At 37.6% G+C, this 14,209-nt stretch overlaps 1 protein-coding gene across 22 annotated transcripts in view; it reads left to right on the top strand.

The window, feature by feature from the left end:
- Positions 1–14,209, top strand: part of MGA (MAX dimerization protein MGA) — a 166,155-nt gene that overhangs the window by 128,273 nt on the left and 23,673 nt on the right. For 11 of the 22 annotated variants that reach the window (XM_082617781.1, XM_082617776.1, XM_082617768.1 and 8 more), the window contains exons 10-14: positions 6,277–6,503; positions 7,746–7,922; positions 8,536–8,608; positions 9,923–10,440; positions 12,680–12,977. In XM_082617781.1, coding sequence (XP_082473907.1) covers positions 6,277–6,503; positions 7,746–7,922; positions 8,536–8,608; positions 9,923–10,440; positions 12,680–12,977 — 1,293 coding nt within the window. The remainder of the gene's footprint in view (positions 1–6,276; positions 6,504–7,745; positions 7,923–8,535; positions 8,609–9,922; positions 10,441–12,679; positions 12,978–14,209) is intronic. The other 11 variants (XM_082617772.1, XM_082617774.1, XM_082617773.1 and 8 more) reach the window with 6 other exon arrangements.

Below are 14,209 nucleotides of genomic sequence, written 5' to 3'. Positions count from 1 at the left end.
TGGCTTCCAAAAAGGGGAAAAAGTGAAAAATGAAGAGGGGAAAAGGGTGCTGTCCATTTAAATCCCCTGGAAGTTACTTAAGACAAAGGGGGTAACGCCTTGCAATAGTGTGGGGAGCTTCAGCAGCAATGGCTTCCTGCCTCTTTGTCTGTACCTCTGTTGCCAGAAGCAGCAGTCAGAGCAGAGATCCCTGATATTTGGAAGACAAGGTCCTTTTTGCTCACCCTGGCTCCCACTGTGTGTAAGCTGCTCCAGGAACACATGCCCAGCTGCCTGCCAGGTGACAGGAGGGATGAAGAATGGGTAGCTGCTATTGTGCCAAGAGCTGAAATTAACACAAAATTTACTGTCCAGGTCTTCTCCTGGAAGTTGTAAGCCTTCAGCAGACTCCAGAGTTTCAAAATACATCAAACAGATTCTGTCAGTACAGTTGTTGTTCAGATCTTGAGTTATATGTGCGCTGCTGCCTACTCCACCATCTCCCCAGAAACCTCTCAATATCCATTCTTAAATTAAAAAACAACCAAAAAACCCAAAAAACTGTTAGCAAGCAAAACTGAATATTGTAATGGTGTTCCTTCTCTTTTTCATCTGTAATTTCATTGCAATCCTAATCAAAATCTTGACAGCTTTTTATGTGAAGCTTGAAAAGCTGATTCCAAAATTTATATGAAAATGCAAGGACCTAGAAATAGCCAGGAGGGATGTTGAACGTCTCATTTATAATTAGAAATGCAAACTACATCCACAGCAAGATTCCACTACATGCCTGCCAGAATGGTTATAACAAAAATCCTCTGATAATATCAACTCTTGATAAATGGGAACTCTCATGCACTGCTAATGGGAATGTAAATTGGTATAACCACTTTGGAAAGTAGTTTGACAGTACCTACTGAAATTGGTGATTCACATGCCCTTGATCTAGCAGTTTGACTCCTAAGTAACCAGCAGAACTGCGGTCTACAACAATGTTTATGGCACCATGACGCAGAGTAACTAAAATCTGAAAACAAACCCAGATACCTAATAGCAGTAGAATGAATAAATAATAGTATGAATAATCAGTGGAGTAGTATACCACTGTAAAAATAAATGAATTGTGTGCAACAGCATGTAGATGCATTTTACAGATATGTTGTGTGAGAAGAAAAAAAGCTATGCAAAGAACACATCTCTGTAATTATCCTTTAAAGATTTCAAAAGTAGGCAAAATTATTATTATATTTTTAACATCTTTATTGGAGTATAATTGCTTTACAATGGTGCATCAGTTTTTGCTTTATAACAAAGTGAATCAGCTATACATATTCATATATCCCCATATCTCCTCCCTCTTGCGTCTCCCTCCCAACCTCCCTATCCCACCCCTCTAGGTGGTCACAAAGCACCAAGCTGATCTCCCTGTGCTATGCGGCTGCTTCCCACTAGCTATCTGTTTTACATTTGGTAGTGTATATATGTCCATGCCACTCTCTCACTTTGTCACAGCTTACCCTTCCCCCTCTCCGTGTCCTCAAGTCCATTCTCTATGTCTGCATCTTTATTCCTGTCCTGCTCCTAGGTTCTTCAGAACCTTTTTTTTTTTTTTAGATTCCATATATATGTGTTAGCATACAGTATTTTTCTCTTTCTGACTTACTTCACTCTGTATGACAGACTCTAGGTTCATCCACCTCACTACAAATTACCCAGTTTCGTTTCTTTTTATGGCTGAGTAATATTCCATTGTATATATGTGCCACATCTTCTTTATCCATTCACCCGTCGATGGACACTTAGGTTGCTTCCATGCCCTGGCTATTGTAAATAGAGCTGCAATGAACATTGTGGTACATGACTCTTTGAATTATGGTTTTCTCAGGGTATATATCCAGTAGTGGGATTGCTGGGTCATATGGTAGTTCTATTTTTAGTTTTTTAAGGAACCTCCATATTGTTCTCCATAGTGGCTGTATCAATTTACATTCCCACCAACAGTGCAAGAGGGTTCCCTTTTCTCCACACCCTCTCCAGCATTTATTGTTCGTAGATTTTTTGATGATGGCCGTTCTGTCTGGTATGAGGTGATACCTCATTGTAGTTTTGATTTGCATTTCTCTAATGATTAGTGATGTTGAGCATCCTTTTCATGTATTTGTTGGCAATCTGTATGTCTTCTTTGGAGAAATGTCTATTTAGGTCTCCTGCCCATTTTTGGATTGGGTTGTTTGTTTTTTTGCTATTGAGCTGCATGAGCTGCTTGTAAATTTTGGAGATTAATCCTTTGTCTGTTGCTTCATTTGCAAATATTTTCTCCCATTCTGAGGGTTGTCTTTTGGTCTTGTTTATGGTTTCCTTTGCTGTGCAAAAGCTTTTAAGTTTCATTAGGTCCCATGCGTTTATTTTTGTCTTTATTTCCATTTCTCTAGGAGGTGGGTCAAAAAGGATCTTGCTGTGATTTATGTCATAGAGTGTTCTACCTATGTTTTCCTCTAAGAGTGTTATAGTGCCTGGCCTTACATTTAGGTCTTTAATCCATTTTGAGTTTATTTTTGTGTACGGTGTTACGGAGTGTTCTAATTTCATTCTTTTACATGTAGCTGTCCAGTTTTCCCAGCACCACTTATTGAAGAGGCTGTCTTTTCTCCATTGTATATTCTTGCCTCCTTTATCAAAAAATAAGGTGACCATATGTGTGTGGATTTATCTCTGGGCTTTCTATTGTGTTCCATTGATGTATATTTCTGTTTTTGTGCCAGTACCATACTGTCTTGATTACTGTAGCTTTGTAGTATAGTCCAAAAGCAGGCAAAATTAAGCTATGATGTTTAGGTGTGATGTTTGGTGTTAAAAAAGGAAAGCAGGGAGGTGGCTGTCATTTAAGTGAGTCCCTTGTGGGAAGGACTATGACTGAGAAAAGCATGCAAAGGCTTCTGGGGTTTATGGCAGTATTTCATTTCTTAATCTGTAGAGTGTTTACATGGTTGTACAATATATTTGTTAATATGTATTAAGGTGTATATACATTGTTTCTGCCCTTTATGGGTATTATATTTCACAATAAAAAGTTTGAAAATGTCTTCAAAATAGGAGGGAGATGAATATAGTATGCTGATTATTAGCACAGCAGTTTTCTCGGACTTGCATGTCTAACACTTCATTTATGGAACAAGTATGCTGGGCACTGCTAGGAGTGAGAGGAGTTAAGATATAGATAATTAGTTTCTAAGTCCGTCTGTAAAAGGTTACTGTCAGTTTGATGAAACAGGTATATGGTAATCATGTAGATATATATTTATGGTAATTTTAAGTGCCACAGTAACAAAAGTGCCATATGTTTTAAGTGTCATGAACAAAAGACTTATCGGGAACTCAGAAGACAGAGTGATAACGCTAGGGAACCTTGGGAAGATAGTGTATTTTAGAAGGCATTTGAATAGAGATGAGGGGATATTAATTCTTTCTTGAAACAGGTTTCTGTTCTTGGTTTCTGTGAATATATGCTACTCTGGTTCTCCCCTTATCCTGCCTTTGCTAGCTCCCTTTATCTGGGTTTCAGATGAAGGGGTACGAGTATCTCTAGTGTATTGTGAGGGGTGCAGAGAAGTGCTCTATCTTGTATTCTAGGCTGTGTAAAGGAATCAAGTGGACAGTGGGCTAATGTAGTGTGAGGAAGTGGACTGTTGTTTTGGCCCTTGCGTGGAGTCTGACCATTTTCCTGGCTTCAGGTGTAGTCTCTGCCAATGACAGTCCTAATTTTTATTGCTTACCCTGCTTGGTTATGTTGCTGTCACTCCCGTCTTACATGTCCTAAACAGAACTCAGTTCAGTAGGTTTTGTGAACTCTCCTATTTATTGGAACCTCCATTTTCCCTCTTACCCACAATTGAAACTTCAGAGTTGTCTTTGATTCCCTATGAGGAATTAGGATGTTTTCAGACATTTTAAGAGGGTTTCTTCTGAAGTATTGTATATCTAGGAGCTATTATTTTCAAAAGAACAAAAGATGAGAAGGGTTCTGTACTTATTATAATCATTAGTTTATGGAGGCTTAGAAAATCGTTGAAAGATGATTAAGAGAGGTAAGACAATAGTACTTGACCTGCCTGAAGGCTTTTATTTTTGTAGTAGAATTAATATGTGTGTGAAATAATTCGTAAAACTAGACAATAAAGCTTTAACCAAATGAGTGGTAGAGGCTCTATATACACCACCTTCATTGTAAGGTCATCCCTGGTTACCCTTTTATAAATTGCTATTATTACTTTTAAGAGTTTTTTTTTTTGATGTGGACTTTGTTTTTTTTAAGTCTTTATTTGTTACAATATTGCTTCTGTTTTATGTTTTGGGGTTTTTTTTGGCCATGAGGCATGTGGGATCATAGTTCCCTGACCAGGGATTGAACCTGCACCCCCTGCATTGGAAGGCAAAGTCTTAACCACTGGACTGCCAGGAGAGTCCCCCTGGTTACCCTTTTCAAAATTGCAACACTCCCCTCAAAAGACATACTCCCTAAACATACTGTTTACTTCTCTCTGCTTTGTTTTTTCTCATAAGCACTTATCAAAATCCAACATATTTTCATTATTTGTCTTGTTTATTGCCTGTCTTACCCTCTTCCCTCCAATTTAAATGTAAGCTCCATAAAGGCGGGGGTTTTTGTCAGTTTTGTTCATTACTGTATCTACAAAGTCTGATACATAGTGAACATTTAAATATTTGAATACATGAATGAATACTGGGGTCTTACCAGCCTTTGTGAATTATGTGATAAATAAGCTAAGTTATAAAATTTGGATAACAGAGACTGCTAAGTAGCTAATTAATTGGCCCAATCACATTCTAGCTCTGAAGGTTTTTTCCTCCCTATTTTAAGCCTTTATTCAGTATTTTGTGATTATGCTCTGAATGATGTTAGCCTTAGGAGACTTTTGGGCAAAATTGTTCTTTACTAGTTGGGTCTTAATGTTCAGAGCAGATGTACTTCTTATGAAATCAGGTAGCAGTTTGGATACTGCTTTGTTATAAAAGATTAAGTGTCTGATTAAGTGTCAGTTGCTGCGTGGTCACATTTTATGTGACTTTAGGCATAGATTTTGGGTCTTTGGTTCAGAGTCAGCTACATCCTCTCAGAGCACTGACCATTGAAATTCAAAAAACAATGTTTGCTTTTCTGTCTTCTTGATGGGATTGGGCAGTTTGCTTTAAGAATAAAGCCAGCAGGGCTTCCCTGGTGGCGCAGTGGTTGAGAGTCCGCCTGCCGATGCAGGGGACAGGGGTTCGTGCCCAGGTTCGGGAAGATCCCACATGCCGCGGAGCGGCTAGGCCCGTGAGCCATGGCCGCTGAGCCTGCGCGTCCGGAGCCTGTGCTCCACAACGGGAGAGGCCACAACAGTGAGAGGCCCGCGTAACGAAAAAAAAAAAAAAAAAAAGAATAAAGCCAGCAGCCTATTAACCTAGATCCTCCATTTAATTTGGTTAAATAATCAATGCATGTTTTCCTTTCTGTAGAACTTGTTGATAGTATGATTTCATCTCAGTCAGGTTTCATTGCTTTTGTATTAAATGTATTTTTGCTCCTGTGCTGAGTTCAGGCTAACTTTTGAATAGAATTTGTCATCAGAAGGCAACAGTAACAGCTCTGGAGCCAGATTGACTGGGTTTGATCCTGCTTTTGCCTCTTACTGATGGACTTGCCTGAACCTCAGCTTCTGCAAAATGGGAATAATAATACCTCACGGACTATTGTTACAGTTACATGATTTAAAACATATTAAGTGCTTAGAGTCTGTACATAGTAAGGTTCAATAAATATTTGTCATTTGTAAAATTAAAAACTGTAGTATAGAATGATTACCTTTCCAAGATACTAGAGAAAGTCTCTTCTGACCATGTTAAATATAATGGCATCTCCTGTTAACTCTTCATCCTTTATTTACCCAGCTATATTGTTCAATGATGCTCTTTTTACTTGATACTGTATGTTTATTAGTTTGTTTTCTCCTATGGATTATAAACTTTGTGAAGGCAAGAACTTTGTTTTAGTCGTAGCTGTTTTCACTCTAGTGTCTAAAACAGTATCTGATTTATAATAGGTATTCAACAAATATTTGGTTAATAGATGAATGAATTAATAAGGTGCATGAGGGCAACTAAAGGTTTTCTTAGGGGGCATCTGTTTGATTATTTTAATGAGTTGGTGCTTTTTATGAGCGAGCATATTTTGTTTTGGCAATGCCTCAGTGAACTTTGTTGCCAAAGGCATCTAACAATCTTACCCTTCTTTTTGTTAAGCTATATGTGAAACAGAGCCTGAACAGCCTGTTCGACATTACCCATTATGGGTGAAAGTAGAAGGTGAAGTAGATCCAGAGCCAGTTTATATCCCAACGCCTTCTGTCATTGAGCCTATGAAACCATTGTTGTTGCCTCAGCCAGAAGTTTTATCTACTACTGTAAAGGGCAAACTGCTCACTGGAATTAAACCTGCAAGGGCATATACTCCCAAACCCAATCCTGTGGTAAGCTTGGCGTTAACATCTTTTACTGAAAGTTACAAAAATCATTTGTAAAGTTGGTGGGTTTCAACCAGATTTTTGGTTTGTATTCTGTGAATCATGGTGCTTTCAGGTAATATGTCTACAAGCCATCTCCCTTTCTGATTTAGTCAGTTTAATTGATGGCACTTAAAAAATGTCATTAAAAGTAGAGTGAATAGTAGTATGGTTGACCCTTGAACAACACAGGGGTTAAGAGTGTGGACCCTCTGTGCAGTCAAAAGTCCGCATATGACGTTACAGTTAACCCTCTATGTCCATAATTCTGCATGTGTGGATTCAGCCAACTGAGGATCATGTAGTACTGTAGTATTTACTGTTGACGAAAAGGTGTGTAAGTGGACCTGTGCAGGATTACTGTAATTCTTAAAGATAGCCAAATCTCTCTTTAGAAGGATCATATAAAGATGGGCCTTTTTTTTTTAAAACATGACTTGCAAAAGGTACTCTTATTCCTGTAGTATAGAATATTGAGTAATTAAGATGTATGTAGTACACGTTATTAGAAAAGCATTAGGAAGAAGTTTTAAAAAATAACTGTGATCTTTTTAAAGCAAATTTCTTTATATACAGTAAAGTTCAAGATTTAAAATAACATTTGCATGACCAGGTGAAGATGATAGGTAAAAGAGCTGATGCTTCCCTTGTGTTAATAGCTTAAGCATTTCTGATTATTAATAAATCCATTTCAGTCTTTACAGTCTATTAAATTGAAGATCTTTTAGTGCAGTGCTATTCAGTGTGGCCTCGTACAGTGCTGATCCATAACTGTTTGTTATTAGTCTGTGATGAAATAAGTTTAGAAAATGAGAGTAGATGTTTAGAAACTTTTGCTACAAGTTGATAGAGAAATTTTTATCTATTAAATCTAATACTGCAAAACCTGGCCTTTGTTTTTCTGGTAATTTATTTTACAAAAGTATCAGTCTGTGTGTGACAGGTAATTAAGAAATTTATCCTTCGCTGCAGATAATTTGAGAAGCACTGCTCTGGTGTGCTGAATTTTCTTGAAAGAGAACCAGATCCTTTCTAATGGCCCCAAGATTCAGCACATACAAACTGTAATTGTACTATTTAACTTTAAAGTTTGCATTAAATTTTTTTAAGTGTTGTAATAGAAGCAAAGATTAAACATCCTTTTCCTTTGGGAGTCCCAGAGACTTTTTTCCCCAGTGTTTGGAATGTTTTGTTGTATGAAACTTACAGATTCGGGAAGAAGACAAGGATCCAGTCTACTTGTACTTTGAAAGTATGATGACTTGTGCCCGAGTTCGAGTGTATGAACGAAAACAAGAGGAACAGAGACAACCATCACCATCACCATCCCCATCGTTTCAGCAGCAGGGCTCATGTCATTCTAGTCCTGAGAACTGTAGTGTAAAGGTGAATCACTTATTGCATAGATTTTTCTTTTTAACTTCCGATTCCCTGTTGCTGGTATTAGAATTTGCATTACTATCGGAATAATTTGAAATAATTCTGAACGGGCAGAGAAGGTTTACATAATTTGTCTATCAATTTATATGTTTCTCTGCATGCCTATTCTAGAGAATATTCCCTTAAGGTCATTAAAAGTATATTCTTTCTGATGTTGGAGTAACTTATAAAAGTTTAAACATTTTTGGTTTTAATTAATGTGATTATTAGTATTTGCATCTTTCCACATCGGTGAATTTTCTAAATAACTGAAACTTGTTTCATTAAACATCAAATATTTTTCCTTCTTTACTAGAATTACACTATAAAGTGCACTGTTAATTCTTTCTTGGTAACTCAGTCACTGTCAAGGACATTAAACAGCAAAACTACTTGTTTTTATGGTTGTATAATATGATAGTAATGCAGCTGTGCATGTGGATGTGAAGATGTTCTTTGAGCACTTTAACCTTTCTACCGTTTTAGGCTTCCTTGAGAAATTTAATTCTCATGTCCTAGTCTCTATTGATATTAAATATGTGTTGAATTGAAGTATTTTCTGTGTTACTCTCTTTGTCAGGAGCCGGATTCTGAACAGCAGCCCTTGAAACCAATCACCTGTGACCTGGAGGACGATTCTGATAAATCACAAGGTCAGAATGAAAACTAGGTCTTATCATTTGATAGTATTTATATTATATAGGTGTGGATTATACTAATAATGGGGGGAAATCAAAGCTACCAATCCAGAGCATGTCTACCTACCCTGTTTCTAGTTTTTGCTAAAAATAGAGATGATAGATAAGTTTTTTTCCAATTAATTGCTGTATTTATCACTCCTGTTCTAAGAAATACAGTTTGTTGGTGTTGATATGGTATGTTGTTGCAAGAAACATTTAGGATGAAGTCAGTGATTTTTTTTTAAACTTCTTTATATAAAAACCTCAGCAATATTAGCATTATTAGCTACTGAAATTTTCCCTGGGGTTCTCAATAGTTGCCACAGTTGGAGAAATACAGAGGGAGAAAGGAAGGAGGATCGCTGATTTATCTAGTAAAGGCTACTGCCAGAATTACTATGGTGAAGGGTAGTGTCTAGGGAGTTAACTATTTGTTTTTGGTTTTGCTCTTTAAAACTTCAGACATTTAAGCAGCAGTGCCTCCTAACTTTTTTTTAATGGCATGATAAACGCAAGAAATGGTAATGTTGCTAGCACACCGGGGCAAGTGAAGGAAGCTACCTATTAGCATGACCACCCTGAAGGCTGAGGGGATCTGTATCCTGACATATCTGTAACTATAGCACATTGGTTGGGAGATTCTGCTATAGAAATCTAGCTAGTGAATATACATTTAGTTAATACGTTACCATGAATATAAACACACTTGAGTGGTTTTGCATAAAATGTAGAAATGGAGTAATCATATCTAGAGGTACAGAAGTAATTCAGAAGTATTTGCAGTGGAAACTAGAGGTAGAGCTCACTTTTTTTTTTTTTTTTATACCAAACACCATCTCTCTTGCTGCTGTTCTTTAGGGTTGACTCTACCCATCACATATTACAAAGCATCTTGCAAGTATCTTTGCTTTGCCTATATGGATAGCAAGTACACTATCCCAAACAAGCCTAACCTTGGTTATATACTTTGTTTGCAAGGTAACACTTTCTTATGTAATAGTTAATGGCTTTTTAGAGCAGTCTTAAGAGGGACTCCCTTTTATTGAGAGCCCAGTGAGCAGAATAGTAAAGATTTTATAGTCTGATTCTCTGGAATCTTTTTTTTTCATGGAAAATTCCCAAATTATGAGTGTCAAATTACCACTGAAAGTACATGGGAATGGGACACTGGGCAGCTGTTGAATTTCTATGCCCCTGGCACTTTCTGAGAACTCAGGAAAAATAAAAATTTTTCAAAGTTCAGTACAAAATTCTGTGATACAGAAATATCTTTCAATCCTTTATCAGAAAAGAGCTGGAAGTCTTCCTGCAATGAAGGGGAATCCTCTTCTACCTCCTATGTGCATCAGAGGTCACCTGGCGGTCCCACCAAACTGATAGAAATCATCTCAGACTGCAACTGGGAGGAGGATCGGAACAAGATTTTGAGCATCTTATCGCAGCACATCAATAGCAACATGCCACAGTCACTTAAGGTGGGCAGCTTCATCATTGAGTTGGCTTCTCAGCGAAAGAGCCGGGGTGAAAAGAATCCTCCTGTTTATTCTTCTCGTGTGAAAATCTCTATGCCATCATGTCAAGACCAAGATGATATGGCTGAGAAATCTGGATCAGAGACTCCTGACGGTCCATTATCCCCTGGGAAAATGGATGATATCTCTCCTGTGCAGACAGATGCCCTGGATTCAGTGAGGGAGAGATTACATGGAGGCAAAGGTCTGCCCTTTTATGCAGGGCTTTCTCCTGCAGGGAAGCTTGTGGCCTATAAACGTAAACCCAGTTCAAGCACATCTGGGCTTATCCAGGTGAGAATTATCTTTAATCTGGATGTAGCACCTTTTTATACTTAGGTAGCACCTTGATTTTTCAGAACCCTTTGTGGGCCTTATATTACTTATCTTCACATTTCCTGGGAACTGGGTGACAAAATCATTATCTCTTTTTGTAATAGGCCTAGGTTAGATGCATACCTAGGGTGAATTTTTGGCACATTTACAAACAGAAAGGTAGAGTACTGTATTGGCTTATAGGTTTCTTTCTAGTCTTCCTAGAAAGTTGCTCTTAAACTGTATTACCTGGGCTGCAGTGATATTTTGACAGTCAAGCAAGGATAGTAAGGGATTCAGTCTAGTTCTTGGGATTATTATTAGCAGACAGCTTTTAAAATAAAACAAGGTGAAACTGACTTTTACGATAGGCAGTATATGTTTGGAAACTTGGGAGAAAATTTTAATTTAGAATGGTGTTATTCAAATACATAAATATAAAAAAAATTGAGCCACAATTTACTTATTTTTTCTTTATTTGATTCATAGAGTTTTTGCAGTCTAATCATTGTTGTAGGGCAAATATCTATATCCTTGCTGTTAAGTAATTCAGGCAGGTATATTAGTAAAATTATACTGGCATTAGAAAATCCTTTGGAAAGAAAAGTTCTGAGGTAAAATGTAGTCACAGTCAAAAAGCTTTTCTCTTTTTGTTCAGTGACATATCAAATGCACTTTTATATCATAGTACCAAATGTGGGGTAGTGTCTGACTTTATTGCTAAGGTTACTTGACTTTTACTAGCTCAACTGCTTCTCTGGGCTAAGGACTGTTCCATTGTTACGACTGATCTACTTAATTAAAAACTTCCTGTTGCAGTTGCTATGTAACTGCTTCTGTTGGTATTTCTTACACTCTTAATGATGAGAAGAGTGTTTTCTCCTTGTTTCATTTATTGATTGATACTTTGAGAACAGAGACTTACCTGAGATCATTTCTAGTGAGACTAGACGCCCCTCAGATACAGTCATAGAAATTTTGTGTTCTCCTGTCTAGGACTCAGAAAGCCACCGTAAAATATGAACCTGCATAAGCAGTCAGGCCACTGACATAAGATATGCTTTGGGGGAGCTGCTGAGTAGTGTTCAGAGCAAATCCCAAAGGAGCAGATAGGGGTATCTGATCCAGACGGCAGAGCCTGGAAGACTATATAGTAAAGTTTACTTTAGGATGGAAAGATCCTATTCTTTGTATCAAACATGGGGCAAAGATATTCCTGATCTTTCTGGAAATAATAACAATTTTACTTAAGTAGCAAAGAGTAATTTTGTGTCTTAGAAGAGAGAGAAGCTTGGTGTAGCTATTCTCCTCACCAGTTCCCTATTAATTTAGAGAGTAGGATTTTCCCCACCTCACTCCACTCCCTTATCCCTTTAAATGATGGAAAAGAGAGACAGGAAAGGATATCTCCTCTAGTGACTTAGCAATATGACATAGAGAACTTGGGTAAGGAACTTGGGAGGTTTTTGTTTCCTTTTTTTTAAAATGATTCTCATGCCTAAGATGGGGTGGTCTGTCAACTCAGGCAGTAGAGAAAAATCTTTACCTCATTCATTGATTCACTTTCTTCTGACAATTTATTGATAGTTTTAAAAATTACTATGAGTTTCAACTAGCATTTATCTTGAGTCCAAGTTTTGTCCAAAAGGTGAAGACAGTTATCTTCAAAGTTGAGTTTTTTTGAAAATTGAAAACTAAGGTGACTTTGTGGCTTAGGTATTTGTAACAGTGGCTTTCTCATAAGTTAAAGTAGACTCACCATATATTTTTCAAATATGAAGGATGCTTATGAGAAGGGTTCATCATGCCACTGGTCTTGTCAGAGAGATTTCATGGAACACAGTTACTCATTTTTTTTGCTGATGATTGTTAATAGTTTAACCAGAGTTGCATGTTGACAAGTAAAACAATTGGATGGTTCCTTAGATTTGACTGTATCTTCCACATATCTAGGATGCAGGTATGATGAGTTTCTAAGATTCTCTGTTTCCAAACTACCAAAATGAAGGAGATGAGATTAGTTCAGAGTATCAGATGACAACATTTTTTTTCATCTCCTAAATACTCAGATTATACCAAATGGAAAAAGTCCATTTCTTTTTCCCTTTAAATCTGAAAAAGACTTTTAAAACCTTGTAAAAATGAAACCCTTGTCAAGGGAGATGAGTTAGCAAGAGAATTTTATCTTTACAGAATTTCTCTTTGCCACTTGTTTCAGGTTAATGGTAAGAGTTACCCGCAGGCTAAGTTGCTATTGGGACAGATGGGGGCATTGCATCCAGCCAATAGGCTAGCTGCTTATATCACAGGCAGGTTGCGACCCTCAGTCCTGGACCTCTCAACCCTCAGTACTGTCATCTCCAAGGTAGCATCCAATGCCAAGGTGGCTGCATCCAGGAAACCACGTACCCTGTTGCCTTCAACATCCAATTCCAAAACGGCATCCTCCTCCAGCGCTACAACAAATCGCCCTGGGAAGAATCTGAAGGCATTTGTCCCGGCGAAAAGACCAATTGGTAAGTTGGACTGTATATATGTTTTCCAAAGGGTTGTAACATGGTGCTGGGCCAGTGGATACAGATACGGGGGTTGTAAAACTTAGAGAAATACAGAAGTTGGCGTTATTTTTTTTCTTGATGTCTATCTTGCCTGAATTTTTTAATTTTTTAGTAACTCTTCTGATGACCTACAATACTAGATGAACTGAATTCGAGTTAGTTTTACAGTTATTTCCAGACTTTTAGACTGGTTTTATTAATGTAGAAAAGACTTAGGTTTTTAATTTTGTTTTTCAAAAGGGAAGATGTATTCTTAAATACTTTCCCTAATTTACTATTTTTCCTATGAGGACTGGTGTTTTTGGTACCAGTCATATGTATGTTTCTTGAACTAAATGAAACCAAGGAGCTAGCACAATCAAAGTGGGTTGAGTTAGTATTAGGCTTAGAGTAGAAGGCTCTTGTAAAATATAATTTTGGAAACAGTGCTTTATTATATTCATCCCTGTTCTGTGAGTAAAAACCTCATTTGTTTAACATTGCAGTGCTAGAGTCTGTAAAAAATTACCTTCTTGAAATCATGTGTGTTTTAGCATTGAGAGTATATGCAGTTGGTTTATTGGATTCCTCTTTTTGTTGTTTCAGATCTATTTAGGAATGTTAAGTAAAAATGTCGTTTGCTCTATTTTTATTCCTCTAATAGGAAATTGAAATCTCTGGCCAAATGCTGGAGTTGTGTGAAGATGGAGGATAGGCCTTGCCTTAAAAAGAACCCATTTTACCTCTTTCTTAAAAAGTAGCTTTAATTGGTGATTTAAAAAAAAGATAGTCTTATCCTGCCCTCTTTTTTTTTTTTTTTGCGGTACGCGGGCCTCTCACTGTTGTGGCCTCTCCTGTTGCGGAGCACAGGCTCCGGACACGCAGGCTCAGCGGCCATGGCTCATGGGCCTAGCCGCTCTGGGGCATGTGGAATATTCCCGGACCGGGGCACAAACCTGTGTCCCCTGCATCGGCAGGCAGACTCTCAACCATTGCGCCACCAGGGAAGCCCCCCCTGCCCTCTTTTTAAAAATGTCTTTATACATTTTAGAAAAATGCAAAACTTTACTGTCTTGTAAAAGGACAGCAATAAAGAGGTGGAGGTGCTGGGACAGGAGGAAGTGGTGGAAAATTGTTTTAAAATTAGAATTAGGAATACAGTTTCAACTTCTTACTTTCTTCATCTGTTTTTATTCATTCATTCAGAGAGC

This window comes from Mesoplodon mirus (genome assembly GCF_964341445.2).
Source record: "Mesoplodon mirus genome assembly, chromosome: 4".
NCBI lineage: Eukaryota > Metazoa > Chordata > Mammalia > Artiodactyla > Ziphiidae > Mesoplodon > Mesoplodon mirus.
The sequence above is the reverse complement of the archived record's forward strand: the minus strand, read 5'-3'. Positions and strand labels throughout refer to the sequence as shown.